General features: G+C 35.6%; 1 protein-coding gene across 4 annotated transcripts in view; it reads left to right on the top strand.

The window, feature by feature from the left end:
• The window catches only part of ZFPM2 (zinc finger protein, FOG family member 2), a 428,417-nt gene that overhangs the window by 81,710 nt on the left and 326,477 nt on the right, over positions 1–20,230 (top strand). The window contains exon 2 of one of the 4 annotated variants that reach the window (XM_031439478.2): positions 7,292–7,450. The exons of 1 other annotated variant lie outside the window; for it this stretch is intronic. In XM_031439478.2, the coding sequence (XP_031295338.1) occupies positions 7,292–7,450 (159 nt within the window). Of the gene's footprint in view, positions 1–6,916; positions 7,451–20,230 lie in introns of those variants that run through there. 2 more of the 4 variants (XM_064476900.1, XM_064476899.1) reach the window with 2 other exon arrangements.

The following is a 20,230-nucleotide window of genomic DNA, read 5'->3' as shown; positions in this document are numbered from 1 at the left end:
CATTTTTATAAAATCAAAGAGTTCATTTTTTCCCCCTAAAGAAACAATTTGAATAAAACTTGACCCTCTTCCCTTCTTTTTACAATGTAGTATGGTCAAATTGAACCCTCCAATAAAAATTCTCTAATACCTTTTTTATATTAACATTTCAAAACTCAATTTAAATATTCACAGATCTCATTTTTAATAAACTTAACAAAATTCAGGTAATTTCCTTCAACTTTCTAGATTGAAGGACAGCAGTTGGTACAGATATAAAAAAGATGTACAGCTATGAGCAAAGCCCAAAATCAATTATATATAAGAAATAACCTAACACATGGAAAGAAATTAATCAAAAAGAAGAATTTCTACTATATGATTCTCTGGTCTGCTACCTGCAGGCAACAAACGCAAATGAAAAAAATCAACATTCTTCTGGCAGATAAGAGAAAAATTAATAAAAATGTTTCCTTCCTACTAGATCCCCTGATGCAACTATTGTTAAAAGTGAGTGACTGCAGGAAGAACTTGCTCGTTTAAAATACTATTTTTTTTTAGACTACAGAAATAAGGTTTTATTCTTGCTGTTAAGCTCAATTACATGAGTTAGTATGGATTTGCACTGTCCAAAGAGCGTCCCTCTTCCCTGCCCCTTCTCATTAAACGGCTCTGTGGGTTATGCATGAGACAAACGTAATAGGAACCAAGTGAGGGGCATTTTGAGGTGTGCCTACAGGGTAATGATGATTCATAAGGAATCTGAGTGCAGCCACTGAGAACTCTGGGAGAGGAACTACCGAGAGCCACGAAATATGCCCTAGACAAAGTCAGTAGGAGATATTAGTGCTCTAAAGATAGAAGTATTCCTGCTCCGTAATGAGATGGGGAAGGGTGCATTTTTTGTAGATTTCTGCTTTTTAATTTAGAGTTGAGTTTTTATTTTCTATTTCTAATTGAACAAAGAGGCCGTGTATGTATATAACTTATGAAATTGAAAATCTTTCCTATTAGAAGCATTTTATATTTTGTATTTTATGGGTATCATCCTGAAATTAACAACTAGGAGGCTAGAATAAAGTACTGGGTAACAAGGCGTCCAATTTAAGTATCAGCCCACTACTGTCTTTCCCTCACATACAGAAAACGTAACATAAGTTTACAGTGGAAAGTTCTATATGACCTCCTCTTACCTATCAACTAAAGTACAGCATACCTGTATAGAGTTTTGACACATTTGTGTATGACATATTAAATGTGAACCAGAATTTATCTACCCCTAATTTTATATTTTCGTATTTACTTTTTGAAAGGTAGCATCACCTGATAAATGTGACTCAATTATTATGCAGTAAGTAAAGCATGGTATATATTATTGCTTAACTTGCCAGATTTGGAGATCTGTTTTGTTTTATATATATTAGAAGATTTTAACTACCATCCCATTCCTTTGTCTGAGTAGATCTTTGCAAGTGGCTTTAAAGGAGCACAGAACAGGAGCTGGCATCCTGGGGACAGTACCACTATTTTCACTTTCACTAATTCATTAAGATTTTGAGAAATCTATTCCACCGATACGTATTCTTTGTTCTGTGCATGAGTAAAATGATAAAATAAAATTTTTTGATTGGAAGTTTGAATATCGATAATACAGTCAGATGTGAAAATAATCTGAAATGGCATACATTAAGAAGCATCAGGATAAAATGGTTTGGAAATATTTGTGTATTTTCAGGGGAAACTCACCTAGCAGAATTTCTGGGCACACTGTGATGGATTATTGTAATTATTGGGAATGATAATATTTTAATGTGACTTTCTTCCCACCTGTCAGTTGCAATCAGGGCTGCCCAGTATTCTGAAACAGTCTCATTTTGCTAGGTGGCTAGTCTTGTGCAGCCTCTAGAATGCTTGGAATATTAATGCATGGAGAGGAGATTGAATGCTTGCTATCGTTCCATTAGAACAAAGTGTTTGCCTTGTTTTAATCAAAAGGCATGCAAAACCTAACTAAAATAATTTATAATAAATTAATGTGACTGAGCACTTAAGAGAAAGGAGTCCTTTTGGGAGATACTGCATCAGGACTATAGAATTTGGCATTTCTTTCCCTTCTTTGTACTTGACAATGTATACTAATTTCTGTAAAATTTAATTTCTTTCTTGGGTGCCTCATTCTGAAGTGCTTTGAATTTATATGAACAAAGACAGTCTGACATTTAGGTGAGGGTTAGCCGAGTTTATGGTAGGCTGCCAAGGTAGGAAGTTATTTATCCAGACAATATACGTTGAAAGAGATGTGTATTTAATAGTTATGATGTTAGTCTTTATCATTTCTTGTATTCCTTGATTGTATTGCTTATTTTAATCCTCTTTCCTCTAAGTTCTTAATATATCTTCTATATTTTTTCCCCAAAGTCATTTTTTTTTTCTCCCATATTCTATCTGTTGCTTTAGTGGCTTTGAATGGGTTTCAGGGATCTCTTTAACTACCTGAAATCATATCAGTAATTTTCTCATAAATTCATTTATCTGGGGAGTAAGTGCTCCTCAAAGTGGTTCTTAACCATACAAATCCAATTCTTGACTTTCATTTCATTCAGTGATTATGCTACCATTGTATAGGGTAGAACTACCTAGTCTTGAATGTCCCATCTTCCCTTTACCAACTCCAGATCACTGGAACAACCGCTTCAGGAAAAATTCTCCTACATGTAAGCCCAGCTTTCGCCACATAGCCGTTGGCTCTGGCCAGACAAGGCTTCACCGCAATATTGGGATGAGCATCGGTATTGCCAGGTGCTGTGAATCTGCACAAGCCTTCTTAGTTCCAGCTTTGTCTCTGGAGAGCAAAGGTAGCTGTGGTCAGATCAGATGGTTCCCGAGTGCCCTCTTGTCTCCCTTTCTGAAAATGGAAGTATTACCTTGCACCTACCAGAATCTTGTACTCTCCATTATCCATCCAGTATAAAAGGTGAAAGGATGCCTCCTCATTCTGAGAGATGTTTGACAGTGTTACAGGCCTGAAGTACAGCATCATTATATTCATAACTTTAGGAAGAACAGCTAATTATTAGCATTTTTTAAATCAGGTAAATATTTATATGTATAAACATGAAGAACACTCATTCTGGAGAATGTGTTTGAATATCTATAAATCAGAGGCAGTTGAAGAGCTGAAATTCAGATTTCCTTACACTTGCCTGCCAAGTGGCCTCAATCAGAAGTAATTTTCCCCATGAGGGCACATGGAGCTCAGTCGTAAGCCTTTTCTGAGTGGATATTATTATTTGTGTCAAATTACCTGTGGTGATTTTTCTGAAGTGGACTTCTGTGCCCACTAATCCATACACAGGAGGTTCCTTCATTCCCTCCTTCATTGGTGCTATTAATTGTACTTGTGCTTCAAGTGTCTCTTACCCTTTTAAAATGTTAGTTTATGGCCACTGATTATCTGTAAGGTTTTCCTGTTAAAGAAACATGCAGTATAGAGAGTAGAGTGAGATCTGATCTTAAACCATAAATACTATGTATTTTAAGAGAAACCTTTTTTTTTTTTTTTTGCCAGTGCCTGATTTGATAGCATAGCTAAAGACATGGTTAATAATTGCACATTTTAAAGTACAGTAAGTTATATCAAAATGACATGTGCTTTGGGAGAAACACATGGTGGCCATTAAATCACCCTTCTGGCCTGTTCTAAATATTGACAGTGAGAGTTCATACATTTTGAACAGTAAGCGCCAGAAGTTTTTTTTTTTTTTTTTTTACCTTCAATTTGGATTTTTGTAGTTTATTTTTGAAAAAAATAAGTGCTTTCTTTTCAGCTGCATGCTTGGAATTGCAAATTGATTGCCAACATAAAACAGCCCCTGGAATATAGAATGTTAAACTATCAGTTAAGATCTTACCATAATCTTTGATAAATAAAAGTTATATATGTTTCATTGATCTTTTCTATTTTTTTTAGTCTCTATTTCATTGATTTTTGCTCTGATCTTTATGATTTCTTTTCCTCTACTAACTTGGGGTTTTGTTTGTTCTTCTTTCTCCAGCTGCTTTAGGTGCAAAGTTAGGTTGTTTATTTGAGATTTTTCTTATTTCCCGAGGTAGGCTTGTATCACTAAAACTTCCCTCAGAACTGCTTTTGCTGCGTCCCAGAGGTTTTGGATCATTGTGCTTTTGTTTTCATTTGTCTCAAAAGTATTTTTTGATTTCTTCAGTGATCCATTGGCTGTTTAATAGCATATTGTTTAGCCTCCACTTGTTTGCAGTTTCTGCAGGTTTTTCTTGTAGTTGATTTCTAACCTCATAGCATTGTGGTCGGAAAAGATGCTTGATATGATTCCAATTTTCTTAAATTTACTGAGGGTTTCGTTGGTGTACATATCTATCAAAATTCATCAAATTGTGCATCTGAAATATGTGTAGTTTACTGTACAGGAATCATACCACAATAAAAAGTTTTATATGATACATAAGCCTTTTTTGACATATGTGTATATATAGATAGATAGATGGATGGCTTGGTTAGACTTTTAGTTTTGCCTAGATCAATGCTTTGTGGTTTTGTTTCCTTTCAAAATTTTCACATGAGATTTTCCATTTAATTTTTAATTCAACCATTAAACCTGAATTTAATATTATACCATTAGAGTCAGCTTAAGTCATTGAATATTGTAAATAATTGCTCAATTACACATTACCCTTAGTAAAAAACCCTTTTGTTAAATGTTAGCATGTATGCTGCAATTTTTATTTTTAAAAAAGAAAGCATTTTTACTATTAATTTTATTCTTATAATATGCATATGTTCTCTGTATACTATATAGACTTTTATAATTGAAGAGCCTCCAGGAATAAAAAAAGAAATTCAGGATTATAAATCAATAAAAAATGTTAAAAAAAAATTCAGTAAATTACATATGAATTATTTAAAATACTTGTTTTACAATTAGAGATTTACTTTTTGTTAGTAAAACCCAGAGTATATATTCCAAAAGAAGTATATATTTTCATTTCTGTTATGTGATGTAAACTGATATTAAGGGAGTTTCTTTACAGATTGACTTGATAAGGAAATTATGTAAATAATTAATTATTAGTAATCAGTTACTTTATTTTTGGTAATATCTATAAGATCCTTCTGGTTATTTGGGGGGGGGGCGTGTAATATTTTGGTTGACTTCTGTCAACCTGAGAAGAGCAACAAGAGGCTTCTCAATTTCTAAAGACTAGATCTTTAAGCAGCCAAGAATGAAGTTATGTGAATATGAACTAGCAATTTCTGAAGGTTTCTATGTTTGTGAGCAACTTGCTTTATAGTTTTATTTATGAAGGAATGCACTTATAACTACCAAAGGATGGTCTGCATCGTAGTATGGTATATTCATAAAAGGTATTTTTAAAAATTTTGACTTTTCATATCAATTTTTTTACTTATTAGCTTGTAACCTTACTCTAGTTAACTAATCTCCAGACCTTTGTTTTTCAGATTTCCCAAATAAAAATACTAATAATTCTCATAACTACCTCACTGGGTTATTTTAAAGATTACATAAGAAAGTGCTTTGAAAGTCCTACATGAGACACAAATGAGACAGCTTAGGTGTCTTCTTTTGACCAAACTTGTTATTAAAATTAAGTTGCTTGAACAAAATAAAAACATGGAAATATTCTATTTTATTCCTCATTAGACTCAGAAATAATAATTAGAATTATTCAGATAACTGTTTTAGTGATTGTAATATTTTACCTTATGACTATTTTATATGTACTTTGCATGTCTTGCTACATGACTTAATTGTTTTAAAAGGTGAAAGATTATAAATTTTAAACCTGAAGTAATGAATAAGAGATAAAAACTAATATGAGATCCATAGCTTTTGAATGTGGTTTATACTAAAACAGAATCTGTGGTTTTTAACCCTCCACCTGGAGTATAAAAAGACATTTCCAGAGGGTTTTGGAATTAGGGCATCCTTTCTTCCATAACATATGATATTTAAAGAAGAAAAAATAAATTTTAAAAAGCACAAAGAAACTCTAAGAATTTTTTTGCTTGGATTCCCTTAATTTAAATCCATGCAACTAATGCTCTCCATAAAAATGTGTCATATGAGTTCAGCCCTTTGGGAACTTGCTTTTGGGAAAACACCAAATACATCACTGTGCTGTATGTACCTATTCCTGTTTGCTCATACATGTGTGAAAATTGTCATATATGCAGTATTTTAAACTATAGAATTTCTCCTTTGGTCCTGAAAATTTCCTAGCACATTTCTAAGCAGTAAGAGAAAGAGACTGCCCACATTTCTAAGCAGTAAGTATTTAGCCTGTCTGATGAGGCTGCTGACATGAGTGACAATTAGTACAAATTACCATAATTGTGTTCCTTGGACAAAATGCCACAGTGCTTCTTTAGGAGCAAATGCAGGCTTCTGCTTAGTAAAATGAGTCAGATACTTTCATTCTTTAGAGCAGTCAGAAATTCACAATCGGCAGCGTGGTATTCCCACGTCGTCCACTTCAGATCCATCTGAACAACTACAGCCCTCCCTTTCCTTTCAATAAACCAGGTCCATTAATGTAATGCACCTCACTCTCATTCACTCTAAGGAAGTTGTATTTTTATTACAGAAAAAGTATCACATAAATACAAATTACATTTTTTTCATTAGAAAACTACTTTTCATTTCAGAAAAAAATTCAATTAATTGTGAATAGGGTTATGCTTTCATCAGGGAGAGAAATATGTAATTTTTCTTGAAGCCTCAAACACATATAATGAAATCTTTTCTCAGAATCCACTCTTAAGATGGATTTTTTAAAGTATAGACTTTATTAAAATCTCAGTTCAATTAAAATGCATTCAATTACTTTAAATCTTTATTAAAATCTCAGGTAAAATTGTACAACGGTGTAAAAGAGACTTGTACTCTTTACCAGGCAGTTAATTCTAACAAATGAACGTAAAGTGCACAGTTTTGCTCTTCAGGAGAGAATTGAAAAAATAAGCTTTGGGCTTCTCACTGGGGGTGGGGAAGGATGGGAGCTGGAGGCTGCTGTCTCTGTAGGAACTGCAGACCCTGGCTTCCTTCCACTTCTTATCATAGGCCAGGGTTACTTGTTGACGTGGAGGTGGCATTATGTTGTGTGAGTACCCTTGGTACTACTTGGCCTTGAGACATGAACATCAGCAGTTTGGGGGGAAGATACAGCAGCAACTTAATCAGAAAGACCCTATTTCAGAACTTTATTTCACTCTCTTCTTTGGATGTTTTTGGTACAGTGTCCCTGATTCTTTTTCAAGGGCCGCTAGAAGATGCCATTGAAGAGGAAGAAGAAGAGTGTCCATCAGAGGAAGCAGACGTCATCTCAAAGGGGGACTTTCCACTGGAGGAAAGCTTTTCCACAGAGTTTGGGCCTGAAAATCTGAGCTGTGAAGAAGTGGAATACTTTTGTAACAAAGGTAACCGTTCATGGCTGGGTGCAACGTGGGAGTCCATTTACTCAGACGATTTTGTAAAGTTGAAAAAAGTGCACTGACAGAGCGGAGGAAAGGTGTTCAGGGTGCTAGGATATAATTCAGAAGTCTGAAAATCTGTGTAGAAGTTTTTAAACCACGCAGTATTGTTTTGAAGGATAAAAGCAGTAATTCTACTTTCATAAGTCATGTTGAATATTTAAGCAAATAGTTTCACATTGATTAGCGTGTTAACTGTGGTCATTTTTATGTTGATTGGCCAGTTAACTATAGGACATTTAATGCTTATCATTTATTCTCTCAACAAATATTTATTGAATGTCAGTTGTTTGCCAGGCACTGAATCAGGCACTGAGTGTAAGCATGGGGTGGGGCAGATGGAGCCCCCCAACCCCCAAGGTTCTGGCTCACTCCATTTGAAAACTGAACACCTGGGGTGTTTGACATTGACTTTCAACACTGAGGATGGTGCTTTTCTAGATATTGTCAAATAAGAAAATACACACTCTTTCTGTATTCAGGATATTCTTTTGACCCACTAAATTATCACAGAAAAAGAACCTGAGACACTATATCTCAGCCTATTGCCAACCTTAACTTGGAGCCAAGTGGCCTGGCCAGTAGCTTTGTCCTCACTGGACACGTACACTGACTATTTAATTTGCTTTTTTTTCAAAAATAAGTATAAAGTTTCTTCTAATTCTTTTTAATTTTTTTTTGTTTGATTATTTGCCTCTGCAAGTGAGGTGGGTCATCTATTACCACCTGCACCAGTATATAACTTCACAAGTGTTTGAATCACTTCCTTGATTTAGAACAGCTACTTTGGGTGATTCGACCATAGATTGTTTCCCAGAGGGCATGACTGAGAGTGTGTGTCTGTCTCTGTGTATGTACCATTTTTACTTTTTAGGCAAACTGAGATTATGTGAAGTGATTTTTTAAATGTGTTTGTGTGAATCTGATGATTGGAATTGACAGTCTGAAATCAAGGGTGCTGCTGTAGCTTCCCCCCAAACTGCTGATACTCATGTCTCAAGGGCCACATAAACATTGGCTACATATTACTAAAATCCCATGATGACTTTGTCCTGTTGGTGGTGTGTTAAAAACTAGACAAGCCAGCCAGTGCCCATCCCTGTGGTCAGCAGAACTCCATGCTCTAGGCCTGTGGAAATGGAAAGGCAGCACCAGTGCTTGGATACAATGAAGTTCAGAAAACCTCTTTGACCCTTAACTCCTGAAGACCTCAAGATGGCTTTGTAACCTGGTCCTTGTCCTCCACATCAGAAGCTTTTGCTTGGAAACAAGAATGATCTGGACAAAATTGGCCTTCTTTGTTAGTATTCACTCAGATTTCAGGCCGAATTAACATTTTCCCTAGTTATTTTGGACATTAGAACCACTTGATAGCCACAGCAATACATGTAAGAACTGTTGGGAGATAAAGGATTTTTAAATCTGTTTGAAGACATCCCATTTTTCATCTTTATCAGGAAATATATCCTTCAGTGCATTGTGGACAACCTGCCTTATGTTGTGGGATTGCAATGAAGGAAGGAACCAGTAGCTGGAAAGTACCATTTATTCTTCTTGCTCTTGTCCTTAAAAGAGTTAGTGTATGGATTCAGACATTTTTGTCAACGTAATTAATTCAAGGAGGAAGTCCTAATAGGTATTATAGATGTATGTTGCATTTTGGGACAATCATTGGTTATAGCCTGTGTTTAATGAAAGAATATAGAATTCCAAGGTTTAAGTTACTACTTTCTTAGAAGAAATTAGACTTAAAGGCAGATGCTTATTACATGATTACATAATTATGCTCTCAGGAAAATAACCTCCATTTATACTAAGTAGAGTCTTAACTCATGAAAAATAATGATAGGCCTTGAGGAACTAAAAAAAATTGAATTACAATTATTAAGAACATTATTTAGTGGCTATTTTTATTAACTGAGAATTGTTGGAAATTTGAAAATATGTCAGAAATAATATTTAATATATAACATACTAAATAATATATAATTATAGATTATGCATTATAAAAATAATTCTCTAATGTTTAGTTTCAAACTAGAAAGTGATGATAGATAGGAACAAAAATTTTAATTTTCACATATTTTTAGGATAAATACTACTATTTCAGACTACTGTTGCCTTATTTAATAGGAAGGAATTTCAGTATTTTTTACTCTCATAGAATGTGAAATGAAGGGATTCCCACTAAAGTTAGTAGGAACCAGTGTGAAAGAGAGACAACTCTTTGATATGTATTGCATCCCCTTGAGGTCATACAAGGGATTCCATCCATTTTTCATTTAAGTTGATAAGCTACAATAGGAAGAGAAAATTTTTCTCTCTGGAAAATTAGAAACTAGTCTTCCTGCAGAAATTTACATATTAGTCTCAGTGACACATAACTGTATTTTCTTGCAGTTGCACGGAAGAAGACAGATTAGGCATTAAAAGAGTGTAAGTATTTAAATGGTTAATGATGCCAGTGTCATGACTAGAAAAGCATGTAAGGACCGTTCTTTTGAAGAAAAATACATTTAAATGGTGATCATTGATGAAACATACTTTTTGCACATATTCCAAATCATTTGTGACAACTTAAAACTGTCCATATATAGATATAGGAAATGAATTGGGTTACTTGGAAAGTTTCTTTGTCTAGAGATCTAGGCATGATCAAAATCTAGCAATGACATAGTTGCTTTTTGGGTTCCAGGGATAACAGTTTTGAATATCAAGCAAAGGATAGGGGTTTAAAAACTCAGATCGCAAAAACGTGGCTAGAATATCTTGTTTCCCAAACAAGGTATTTTGACACATTGTCACAGAAGAATACTGAAGATATAGTTAAAATATATCTTCATTTACATTTTAGCAACTGTATTTTGTATAAAAGCAATCATATGCTATTGTAACTTTCCTTTTTTAAAAAAGAAGAAAGGAAAAATCCTTGCTCTTTGTAGAGACATAGCTTACCATATGTAAAAATTCCCACTTCTTTTAAAGTTGAGCTTCTACATTATATAGGATATTTTCACTATTTAGAATGATTCTTTACCTATTATTGTATTATTTTCCTCACTTCCACATGGATATTATGTTTCTCTTGTTGTCAAAGGGCAGGCATTTTTACAAGTCTCAAAGTGTTCGTTAATATTAGTAAAGTTGCTAGTCATTATAAAACATGTGATTAAATATGACCCAAATCACTCTCATAATGTAATATTCCACAGAAATGTCAAAAAATGTTAGTCAGAATTTTGTCATATTTAAATGTGTAGTATTCTTAATCATATGAATCTAAAGCATAAATATTCACAATTAAAAATGGAAAAGATCACTTTAATAAAACCTCGTTATAGTCAGAGACCTAAAATTTGAATATGACAATTCTATTGAAGATTACTATGTCACTTTTACTTTGGGTTTGTTGTGTATTTCATGTTTTTATTTTTCATCTTTGAAATGAATGGAATGAACTATGCTTATAAAAAGATGCTATTTCAAAGTTGCTTTGAGACGCTTAGACTTTAAGAATTTTAGCAAAATGGAAAGCAATACTTTAAATTTGCATCATCCTCTTTGGTGCAGTAAGTTTAGATCATTTGGCATATTGCCTTACAGTATCTCAGAGAGGAAGGAAACAAGCAAGAATTATTTCCTTGAATTTACAGATGACGAAGACATCAAGGCTGGGTCCATCAGTGCTACACATTTCCTGTGGTGCTGGATTATTTGCTTCAGTGACTTTTGTATGCCTTTATTCTGGTTTTTTTAGAGTAAAAATGGATGTACATCACTGTAAGCTTAGAACTAAGCAAACTAATATACATTGAAATATAGGTGATCTGGACAGCAACCTGGGAAGTTTTTAGTTATGTCACTGCTGGCAGGTGGGAACTCTTTTATATATTAGCAATTCTTGGATAAACTCAGAGACAGCAAGTTTTATAGTGGGGTTGACATTGGAGCAGCTCTAAAACTGGTCTATTATCATTAGTTATTTGGAAGATGGTTTCCCCATGAAATATTCAAGTTTGTTAATGATTAAAGTAAATAAACATATCTTGGGATACATTCCAGGAAGATGTCACAGGATACGTGAACAGGAAGAAAACTGTCAGGCAAGCGTCTCTAGGCTATTGGAATGTAATGCTATCAACAGACAAACAGAAACCTTCCAAAGTACTACGTCAGTGAACTTCGAATTATCAACGATGATTTTCTAGAAAAGTTACAGAGGGCCCTTACAAACTGGTCTCTGATGACATCATCTCTAAACAAAGTCTGAAAGGGAAAATGATGCCATCAAAGTTAGTTTCTGGAAGAAAAACAAACCTTACTTCTAGTCCTACTATCTAGATACGGAGAATGGTCAGAGACATCACTGGGTGCGGTGCTTCACCCGGAGAGACGAATTAATGTTAGAGCCCTTCAACCTGGGAAGATTAGGGTTGATAAAAGGGGGGCACAATGGAAATCCATAAAACAAGGAAACAGATATATTGTAACAATGGGTATTCCCACCACATTAAAAAATATTTGACCCAGGTAACATGCAGAAAGTAATAGACATATTTCTATTTTAAAGGAGTTTTAAAATAGAAAGATGCAAATCATACTAAAGAAAATAGAATAAAGCCTGAGTTACTCAGGCTTGAATTTAGCTCTAGCCCCAGAAGTAATTAATACCAAGCCAAAAGCAAACATAAACATATTTAATTAGGTTGGCAGAAGCTTCCAATTCTGTTCAATAGATTGAATTCAGTACAACTCAACCCATATATTAAGCATCTGCTCTGTGTCAGACCCTCTTCTTGGTGCTGGGGCTACAGCAGTAGACAAAAGTCCATCCCTACTCTTAGGATAAGAGAGAGAGACAATAAATAATGAAACTTAACATTGTATAATATGGTGGGTGACGTTGGGCAGTGTTTAAGAAGACAGCCCAGGTAAGGGGGATAGAATGCCATTGTGCCTGTGTGCATTGCACACTGTGTTTAAAGAGTGATAAGAGGGTAGGTGAACCTTGACGGGAGACCTGAGGGAAGGGAGGGATCTTCCGGTCCTCTGGAGTTCAGTTGGCTGTACCTATGAGGTTAGTGTTGCAGGAAGCCAGGAGAGGACAGCAGAGAGCTGGGGGACTAGGAGAGGTGTGCCCATACCTGTGGAGCTTGTTGCTCTAGGAATCTGTTGGATTCCTACCACTGTGGGAAGCTGAGGTGAGCCACGGAGGAGAGCTGAGGTACAGCTGGGAGAAGAGGCCCGGTCATGACGCAGTGTGTGTCTACCTAGAGGAGGAAGGTCCGTGGAGAGTAAAGGTTCAAGCAGAAAATGGAAGCAAGCAAATCAGGACGCTGTCAGGAGATAACAGATAACTCCAATCAGAATCATGCCTTTCGCCAAGGGCTTGATGAGACTCCAGCTGTAGCTCATTAATGTAGTTTCCGGAAGAGCAGTTTGGGGGTGTTCGGGGCTGATATGAATCACTTTGCTGACTTCTGCAACACCAGAGCTGGCTATATGTTCTCTCTAACTTTTCACATCCTTGAATTAGGAAGATAGAGTAGGGGGCGTGAGACTCAGAAGAATTTCATCATTGCGCTTAACTGTTTCTGCCAGTAGGTTGCCAGACTCATTGAAGTCTTCCTCTCCCCCGCCTCCTTCCTTCCTTTCTATCAATTGTGTCATTTTTGTAGCTTTGTTTAAAAATTAGGAAGTAACTGAGGAAAAGCCATGTTTCTTGTTGGACTCTAACAAACTAAAGCCTAGATTATTGGCATTTATCACCCCTGCATGTTAAGGTAAAGCAACAAAAAATCTTACCTAGTTTCTTAATATACTAGGAGAATTAAAAAACATAGCTCCATGCAGATTTGACTTGTGTGAGTCATAGCTGCTTGTTTTTCACTTGACATTCATGCTATTTTGTTTCCTATTTTTTTCTTTTTATTAGTATTAGTATTAGTATTAGTATTAGTATTAGTATTAGTATTAGTAGTATTTTAGTTTAGATAGTCTATATATATTTCCTTAACTCTTTTCAGTCACTGTGGTTTCCTTCCTCCTCACTTACGTCTTTAATGACATGTTTTTGCCCCCTCTGTCGCTTGGGCAACTGGAATCAGAATCTGCAAAAGGCAGCTCTACCGTAATCACTTTGAGTTCAATAAGGAAGGAGGTCTTTACAGGCAACTTTGTTCCTTTTTTCTTAACGGGATTAAGAAGCTGAGCTTTTTAAATTCTTGCATATAACATTGACATTTCCAGGGTGTGTTTGGACCAGGGAGTTCAAAGAGAAGGAATGAAAAAGAAAAGCCAATATGACTTTGTTTTTTACCTTGCTGGAGGAGCTGTTTGTGCAAATCGCCTATAAGCTTATTGACCTGAATCTTTGACTCCTTGTTTTCTCTGGATTTGGCTGGAGTGGAGACACTGATGGAGCCCTGATAGAGCTGATTGAACAGCCCCCAGCTTTGCTTGGCACAGACCTCCCTTCCCTTCTCCACCACCTCCCCCTCCCTCCACATGACATTATTATTCCTTGGCAAACCCTCTGTTTTCCTGGATCCAGTACTTCTTTTTTAAAAATGTATTTTAAAATCATTAAATTTTTCTTGCATAACTCATCCAACAATGCAAAATGGAAGGTAATTCTTTTTAGAATATAGAAATAAAGGCTGTAATGATGTCCAACTTGTGTTTTTGTCTCATAAGATTGGAAAAAAGAAGGAAACCTTGTGACATTGTGGTATCACTCTTCTGGCCATCTTTAAAATCCCCAAAACATAGTTTTTGTTTTCAATCAGCTTTTTTTATTAAACCACAATTACTGAAAAAATGAGGGAGCGTTTGAAGGCAGTTTGTGCTTACAGGGGAGTCAGCATTTTCTCGGTTTTAGTGGAACCAGAGGGTATACAGATTTTGTCTATGACTTAGTGTTTTATATGTAAGAGTCAGATCAAGCTTTGTCTGTTTACCTCATCTTTGATCCCAGATATATCATTATAACAATTTCAACAAAATTAAAATGATTGATTTTATGCGATGTTGAAATGAGTCATGATGATATCATTTATATGAATCATGTATGATAATATATACTACATTTTGCATATGATAAACTAAATTCATTGTTTTTTCTGTGAGCTGACTGTTAACAGATCTCCACTGTGCAGTCTGCTAAAGACTTTTTTGAAAACACTAAAACTTGACAAAATATATAATTATATAATTATAATTTATGAAATAATTTCATATTGTAGTACAGTATATTTCACTCTGCTTCTACCTGACTATATAAGATGTTAAGAGATAATTTCTCTGGTTTTGTTACATCTTTATTTTATATCAGCATCATTATTGTTAATAATGGAAATCAATACAAAACTATTTTACTATTTAGAGAAGTTGCTTTTTTGATTTTATGTTTATGGTTTCTGCAAGTGAAAGAACGTTTTTTGACCCATAAAATTTAGTGTAGGTTTATTTTTCCCTACAATGTTGAAATTCAGGAGAAAAGAATTTATTTAATCTGCTGTTATTATACATATATAAAGCTAATCATCTGGGTATTAGGAGACATCTGCATTATTGGTTGACTTTTTTACTTTTAATATTGATATTGAATTAATTAATCATTGATTTTAGCTGAATATAATAAAGGAAAACTACATACTTATGAGCTCTTTTATTGCTACATTTTCTCAGTGATATTTTGGGTAGAATGAAAAGCCCATGTTTCTTCAAGGAACTAGTTTTGGTCAAATTGTAATTATATAAATAGTTATTTTAAATTAAAATGCATTTTAAAATTCTATTTTGCTCTAAATAAATAAATAAATAAATAAATAAATAAATAAATAAATAAATATAAAAACAGTTCTAGTTTGCCAATCATTTACATTTATTAACTCAATTTTTCTACTTAAAATTTAAAGTATGAATAGCATTAGGGATGCCTGTGAAGCAAATTTAATCATATAGAATTAATGTGGTTGACAATCTTGAATCCTACTGTTGGTCCCATAATAATTTGAGATAAAATGTTATTTTAGAGAAACAGATCTCTTGGAAGTAACCATATCTTTTCTACTTTTTATCCTTTAATGTCATAAATGATTTAAAAACATTTTCTTGGTTCTGCACTAGCATTTTTTAGGTTTAAATCAAAAAAGATTTTCAAAGCTCTTAATCTTCTAATATAAAATGCATGGTTTCTTGTTAGTATGTAAAATTTCTCGTAGTGTTTTGATTATCATTCGAGAAGCAACAGGCAGCATTAAAGCATTTGCCCTTCCATTACCTGATGGGATAATCTTTACCTCTGGTAGTGCTAAATGTAGAATGTGTGGGAAATGCAGGAAGCTGCGGTATGCTGAATTTAATTCTAGTAATATAGTCAGTCACTTTTTTGTTGTTCTTAAAAGGTCAAGTAAAAATAACTGAATGTGTTACTCCAGTGAAGAAAATACTGATAAAAAACGCAGATTGCTGTTTCAGCTTCTTTTTTGTAGTTCAGTGAGACTGCAGAGATTGGCCGAGATTACATACCAATTATAATCATTATGAGAATAGTAATAATAGCATCCCTTTGGTGACTCCTGAAAGCTGGACACCTTGCTATACATGTATCATTTCTAATCAACTCACTGTCCTGCAGGGTGCATGTTGTCTTCACCTGCAGCTTCCTGAGGCTCACTAACTTGGCCAGAGTCATAAAACTACTAGAGGTTAATACCAAATTCAAACCTAGGTTACTGTACTTATAAAAATAGAAGACTAATTTCATTTTCTGATGTCCATCATTATATAATCCCTTTAGAAGGAGATGAACACATCTGAAGACGCCTGGACATGTGAAATATAAAACTCACTTTTTCAAGGTATTTTTTTTTAACGCTTATGAGACATGATATGTCAATCAAGATGAGGGAATATGTAAAAACAAATTTTAAAATGGTAAAGTAAATAAATGAGGGGTGCATTTAAAATATGTCTCTCCTTTTGGTGCTCCTTTACAGCCTCTGTCAATGTAAACCAATTTGCAGTAAGTAGAGCTGGCATTTTGATGTAATGAGAGGGCTATATTGAAAGCTCTTGGAACTCATTATACTAACAGGATGATTATGTTACCCTGATTTGGTGGCATAAAATAAGCCAGTTTCTCATTGCTTCTTTCTTGTGGAGTTGCTTTCAGGTAATTCAAAAGACTGGGGACAAACAAAACTGTGTGTGCTTGGGCAAAAGCCAGTAATAAATGGCAAGAATGTTTACAAATCCATCAAACTATTTGGATAGGAATTTCGGCCCTGTAGAGATGTTTGCAAAGTGAACTCTTGAAAACAGCTTGACCTTAACACAAAATAAGGCCAAATAAAAAGCAGAGAAAGGAAGGAAGGAAGAGGGAAAGAGGGCATTGTTTGCTGGGAAAGCTCTGGGCACTGTGAAAACTTTTCGCTTTTCTGAAGGAAATGCAGTGCAGCAGATGGTAAGAGTGGAAGTGAGATAAACATAGGAACTGGAAAAGTAAGCAATACATTCTAACAGGTTCTGTATCAAAGATCTGGAGAAGTAGGAAGATTAGACAAGGAACTGTTCTGGGACTTGACAGTCACTGTATCTTACCCAGTCTTACGCACATAGCAGAGATGGAAAGTGGAATTGCACAGACAGTCGGCTGTGATTATATTTTTCTGACAGTGAGAAGGGAAGGTCTCTTTAAGGATTATTTTTAAAGATAGAGATTTATCAAGGTGAAAATCTATATTACACTTCACCCCCCCAACCTATTTAACAATGGGATTTGATGTCGTTTCTGTTCTCGCCATAGAATTAACACAAGACACTGTGTTTGGATCTTAGATAATGTTTTCCTTTCTTTTCAATGCAAATTATGGTCCAGGATCGTTAATCAACACCAAAAACCTACGTTACCTGTTTCTGGTTGTGTAAGCATTGATGTGTGTGAGTGCCCATAAATGACCACGCAGGTACAGAGGCAGAAAGAGGACTACATAAAGGATGTTCTTATTTCTTAAAGATACAATTATCTAGTAAAGAAAGGAAAATGTACGTACAAGTGAGACAAGGGAAAGTGTATAAGGAGTGGAGGAAATGTTAAGTTTGGGATGATTAAGGAAGCAGTGCATTCGTTCTCAAGCTCCCTTATGGTAATGTGCATCATTCCAGTATGAAAAGCATTCACCAGCATGCATCTGGCTTCACTTAAGCCTGTGATCTATGCTCCTCTGTTCTGTCCTAGTGGCTGACTACTAAAGGGAATACCAGGTGTAATAATCCATAACAGGAAAAATTCTACAAAATGCAGAGTGATACTGACAACAAAGAAGGACAGGGTAAATAGCTAACATTCTAAGGAAACCTCCATTTAGAAAAGAATGATGTTTTCACTATAGTACTGGCAGTTTGTGTTGGGGAACTTTTAAGGTGGACTTCATGAAATCAGTCATTAGTAAAAGGAATGAATTTTGAAAACTTTTGTAAAATGCATACCTTATCTTCACACTTAATATTGCCAAAAAATATTAAAGCTACTCATTCACTCTTTTAGTTTATTGATTGTTTAATGAATTCAGTGTAGGGTAGTGTTGCTGCAGAACTCCTTCCTCACTTGCCCAGACTCCTTCCAAGGCCCTGCATCTAATTTTCTAATTATAACTTTGCATTCTTCTCTTAGAAAGGGGCCTCCCAAATTGAATAAACTGCAAGCCCTGTAAAGCCTGAGTCGACCCCTGTTCGTACCTTCATTAAATATGGGTGATCTCATAGGAGGCAGCAATGATCAAGAATGTTGTTTGGTTTCAACTTCCTAAGCTTTGGGAAACCTTGAATAAGATTCCTAAAATGTCTTGGCACTTATAGTAGATATCTGAATTTCAAATCTGTTATCATTCTAGGATAAGTTGCCCTGAGTCTAAAGAGAGCACAGATACTCATGAAAGCACTGTGTCAAAAATTAAAGCAGAGAGGGAAAACATTCTCCCACATTTCTGAAAAACAAGACGATACTGTGGATACTATCTCTGTTTTTCTTGTGTTATCAGCAGCCAAGGACCTCTTGCTGGCCCTGAGGGAGGAGGTGCTGTGGGAAGACCTTGTGTTGAAGAGTCTGAAGGAGTCTCGTGATAACACATTGAGACTGTCCGTGGTCGTGGAAGCTAGATATGGATCTGAGTTTGGACAAGGCTGACGTAACCTAGAATAGTTTTTCCTCCCACAGATGTGAAAACTTCATTAGGATTAGATTCAGCTGTAAGAATAGGTTCCTGGAAGCTGCCCTGGGACTCTCCCACTTGCATCCCATCGTCCAGAACTTAGTCCTAAGGAGTGGTCCACCCCACGAAAAGGGAGGCTGGGAAGTGTGGTCCTTATTGTCAGGTGGCCACATGCCCATCTCCAAATTCTGTTACCATGAAGAGTTGTCAGCTTATGTAAAGGGCATCGTTTTTACTTGCCTTTGCTTGATTACTGGGATAATTAATGCCTCAAAGCATTGTGGCCGTCAGCCCATGCCACATGCATGCCTTATCCAATCCAGTAGGTACTTATTGAACACCTACGATGTCAGACACTGGGGGCCATGCAGTGATTACCATGGGAGTAAATGCATGGAAGGTCCTGGCTATTTTGGAATTTACATTCTAGTGAGGAGGCAGGCATTAATAGAATAATCCCATGAGTGGTACAGACTGCTTTGACAGAGTGAGGAAGGTCCAAGTGTTCGTAAAATTGTGACGCTGGAGTTGGTATCTAATGCTGAGTAGAAGTTAATTAGGTGAAAAGAAGCGATAGGGTTCCAGGTAGAGGGAACGTCATGTGGTTGGCAGGAGAGAGTGGGTGTGCAGAAAGGGCAGGCAGCAGGGACTGGGGTGTGAGCTGACCCAGGAGAGGTATGTTTGGGTTAGCGAGATCAGGAAGGACAATGATCATAGGGTGAAGGACAGGAAAGAACAAGAGGAAGTATAAGAGAGGAAGATAAATACTTTGAAAGCAGCATTACATGCAAATCTGAACTTCCCGTAAGCCATAGTAGGGAGAGAATGAAAGGGTAAGATATATGTAATTCCAATGGTCAAGCAGTGGGAAAAAAAGTTTATCAGAAGAAATAAATGCTATCCCCTATTTGTGAGCCCTGAGAGTCATTTATCATCATTAGGATGTTTGAACTAGGGTTGGATAAAGGGCGTTCAGATATGGACCACAGTTTTTGTTAGCTGCTGTCCCACAATATGCATTCTCCATTGGCCTTACCATTTTGGATGTGTGGCTTGAGTAAAGTCTGTTTATAATGAGTAAATTATATTGTAGTGATGGAGAGCTGTGAGAGTGAGTGAGTGCTTATGAATCGTATTCTTAAATGGATTATGAGAAAGGAGGAGCCTCTCTGGAATGAATTGTTAAAGAAGAAAGAATGAACAGTAAAATTATGTGGAAAGCAATATTCAAAAGTGATTGCCTTCTCAAATTGGTATGGTTTTTCTGTGTAGATGAGGTTGGCTTGTTGGGGGACAATTTCAGAGGTGATAAGATTTGGCTTTACTTTTTGTTACTGTTGTTGTTGGTGATGATGATTTCCTACAAGGAATGCTGGGTTCGAAGCTTGAATTCTAAGGCCAAAAAAATGAAGGAATAATGGTTTATTGATAGGACAACAGATCTGTGAATACGTCAGTTGTAGCTCAGAGTATTCTTATTGACAGACCATCAGGCGTTACTTTTTCTCTT

This window comes from Camelus dromedarius, chromosome 20 (genome assembly GCF_036321535.1).
Source record: "Camelus dromedarius isolate mCamDro1 chromosome 20, mCamDro1.pat, whole genome shotgun sequence".
NCBI classification, from domain to species: Eukaryota; Metazoa; Chordata; class Mammalia; order Artiodactyla; family Camelidae; genus Camelus; species Camelus dromedarius.
The sequence above is the reverse complement of the archived record's forward strand: the minus strand, read 5'-3'. Positions and strand labels throughout refer to the sequence as shown.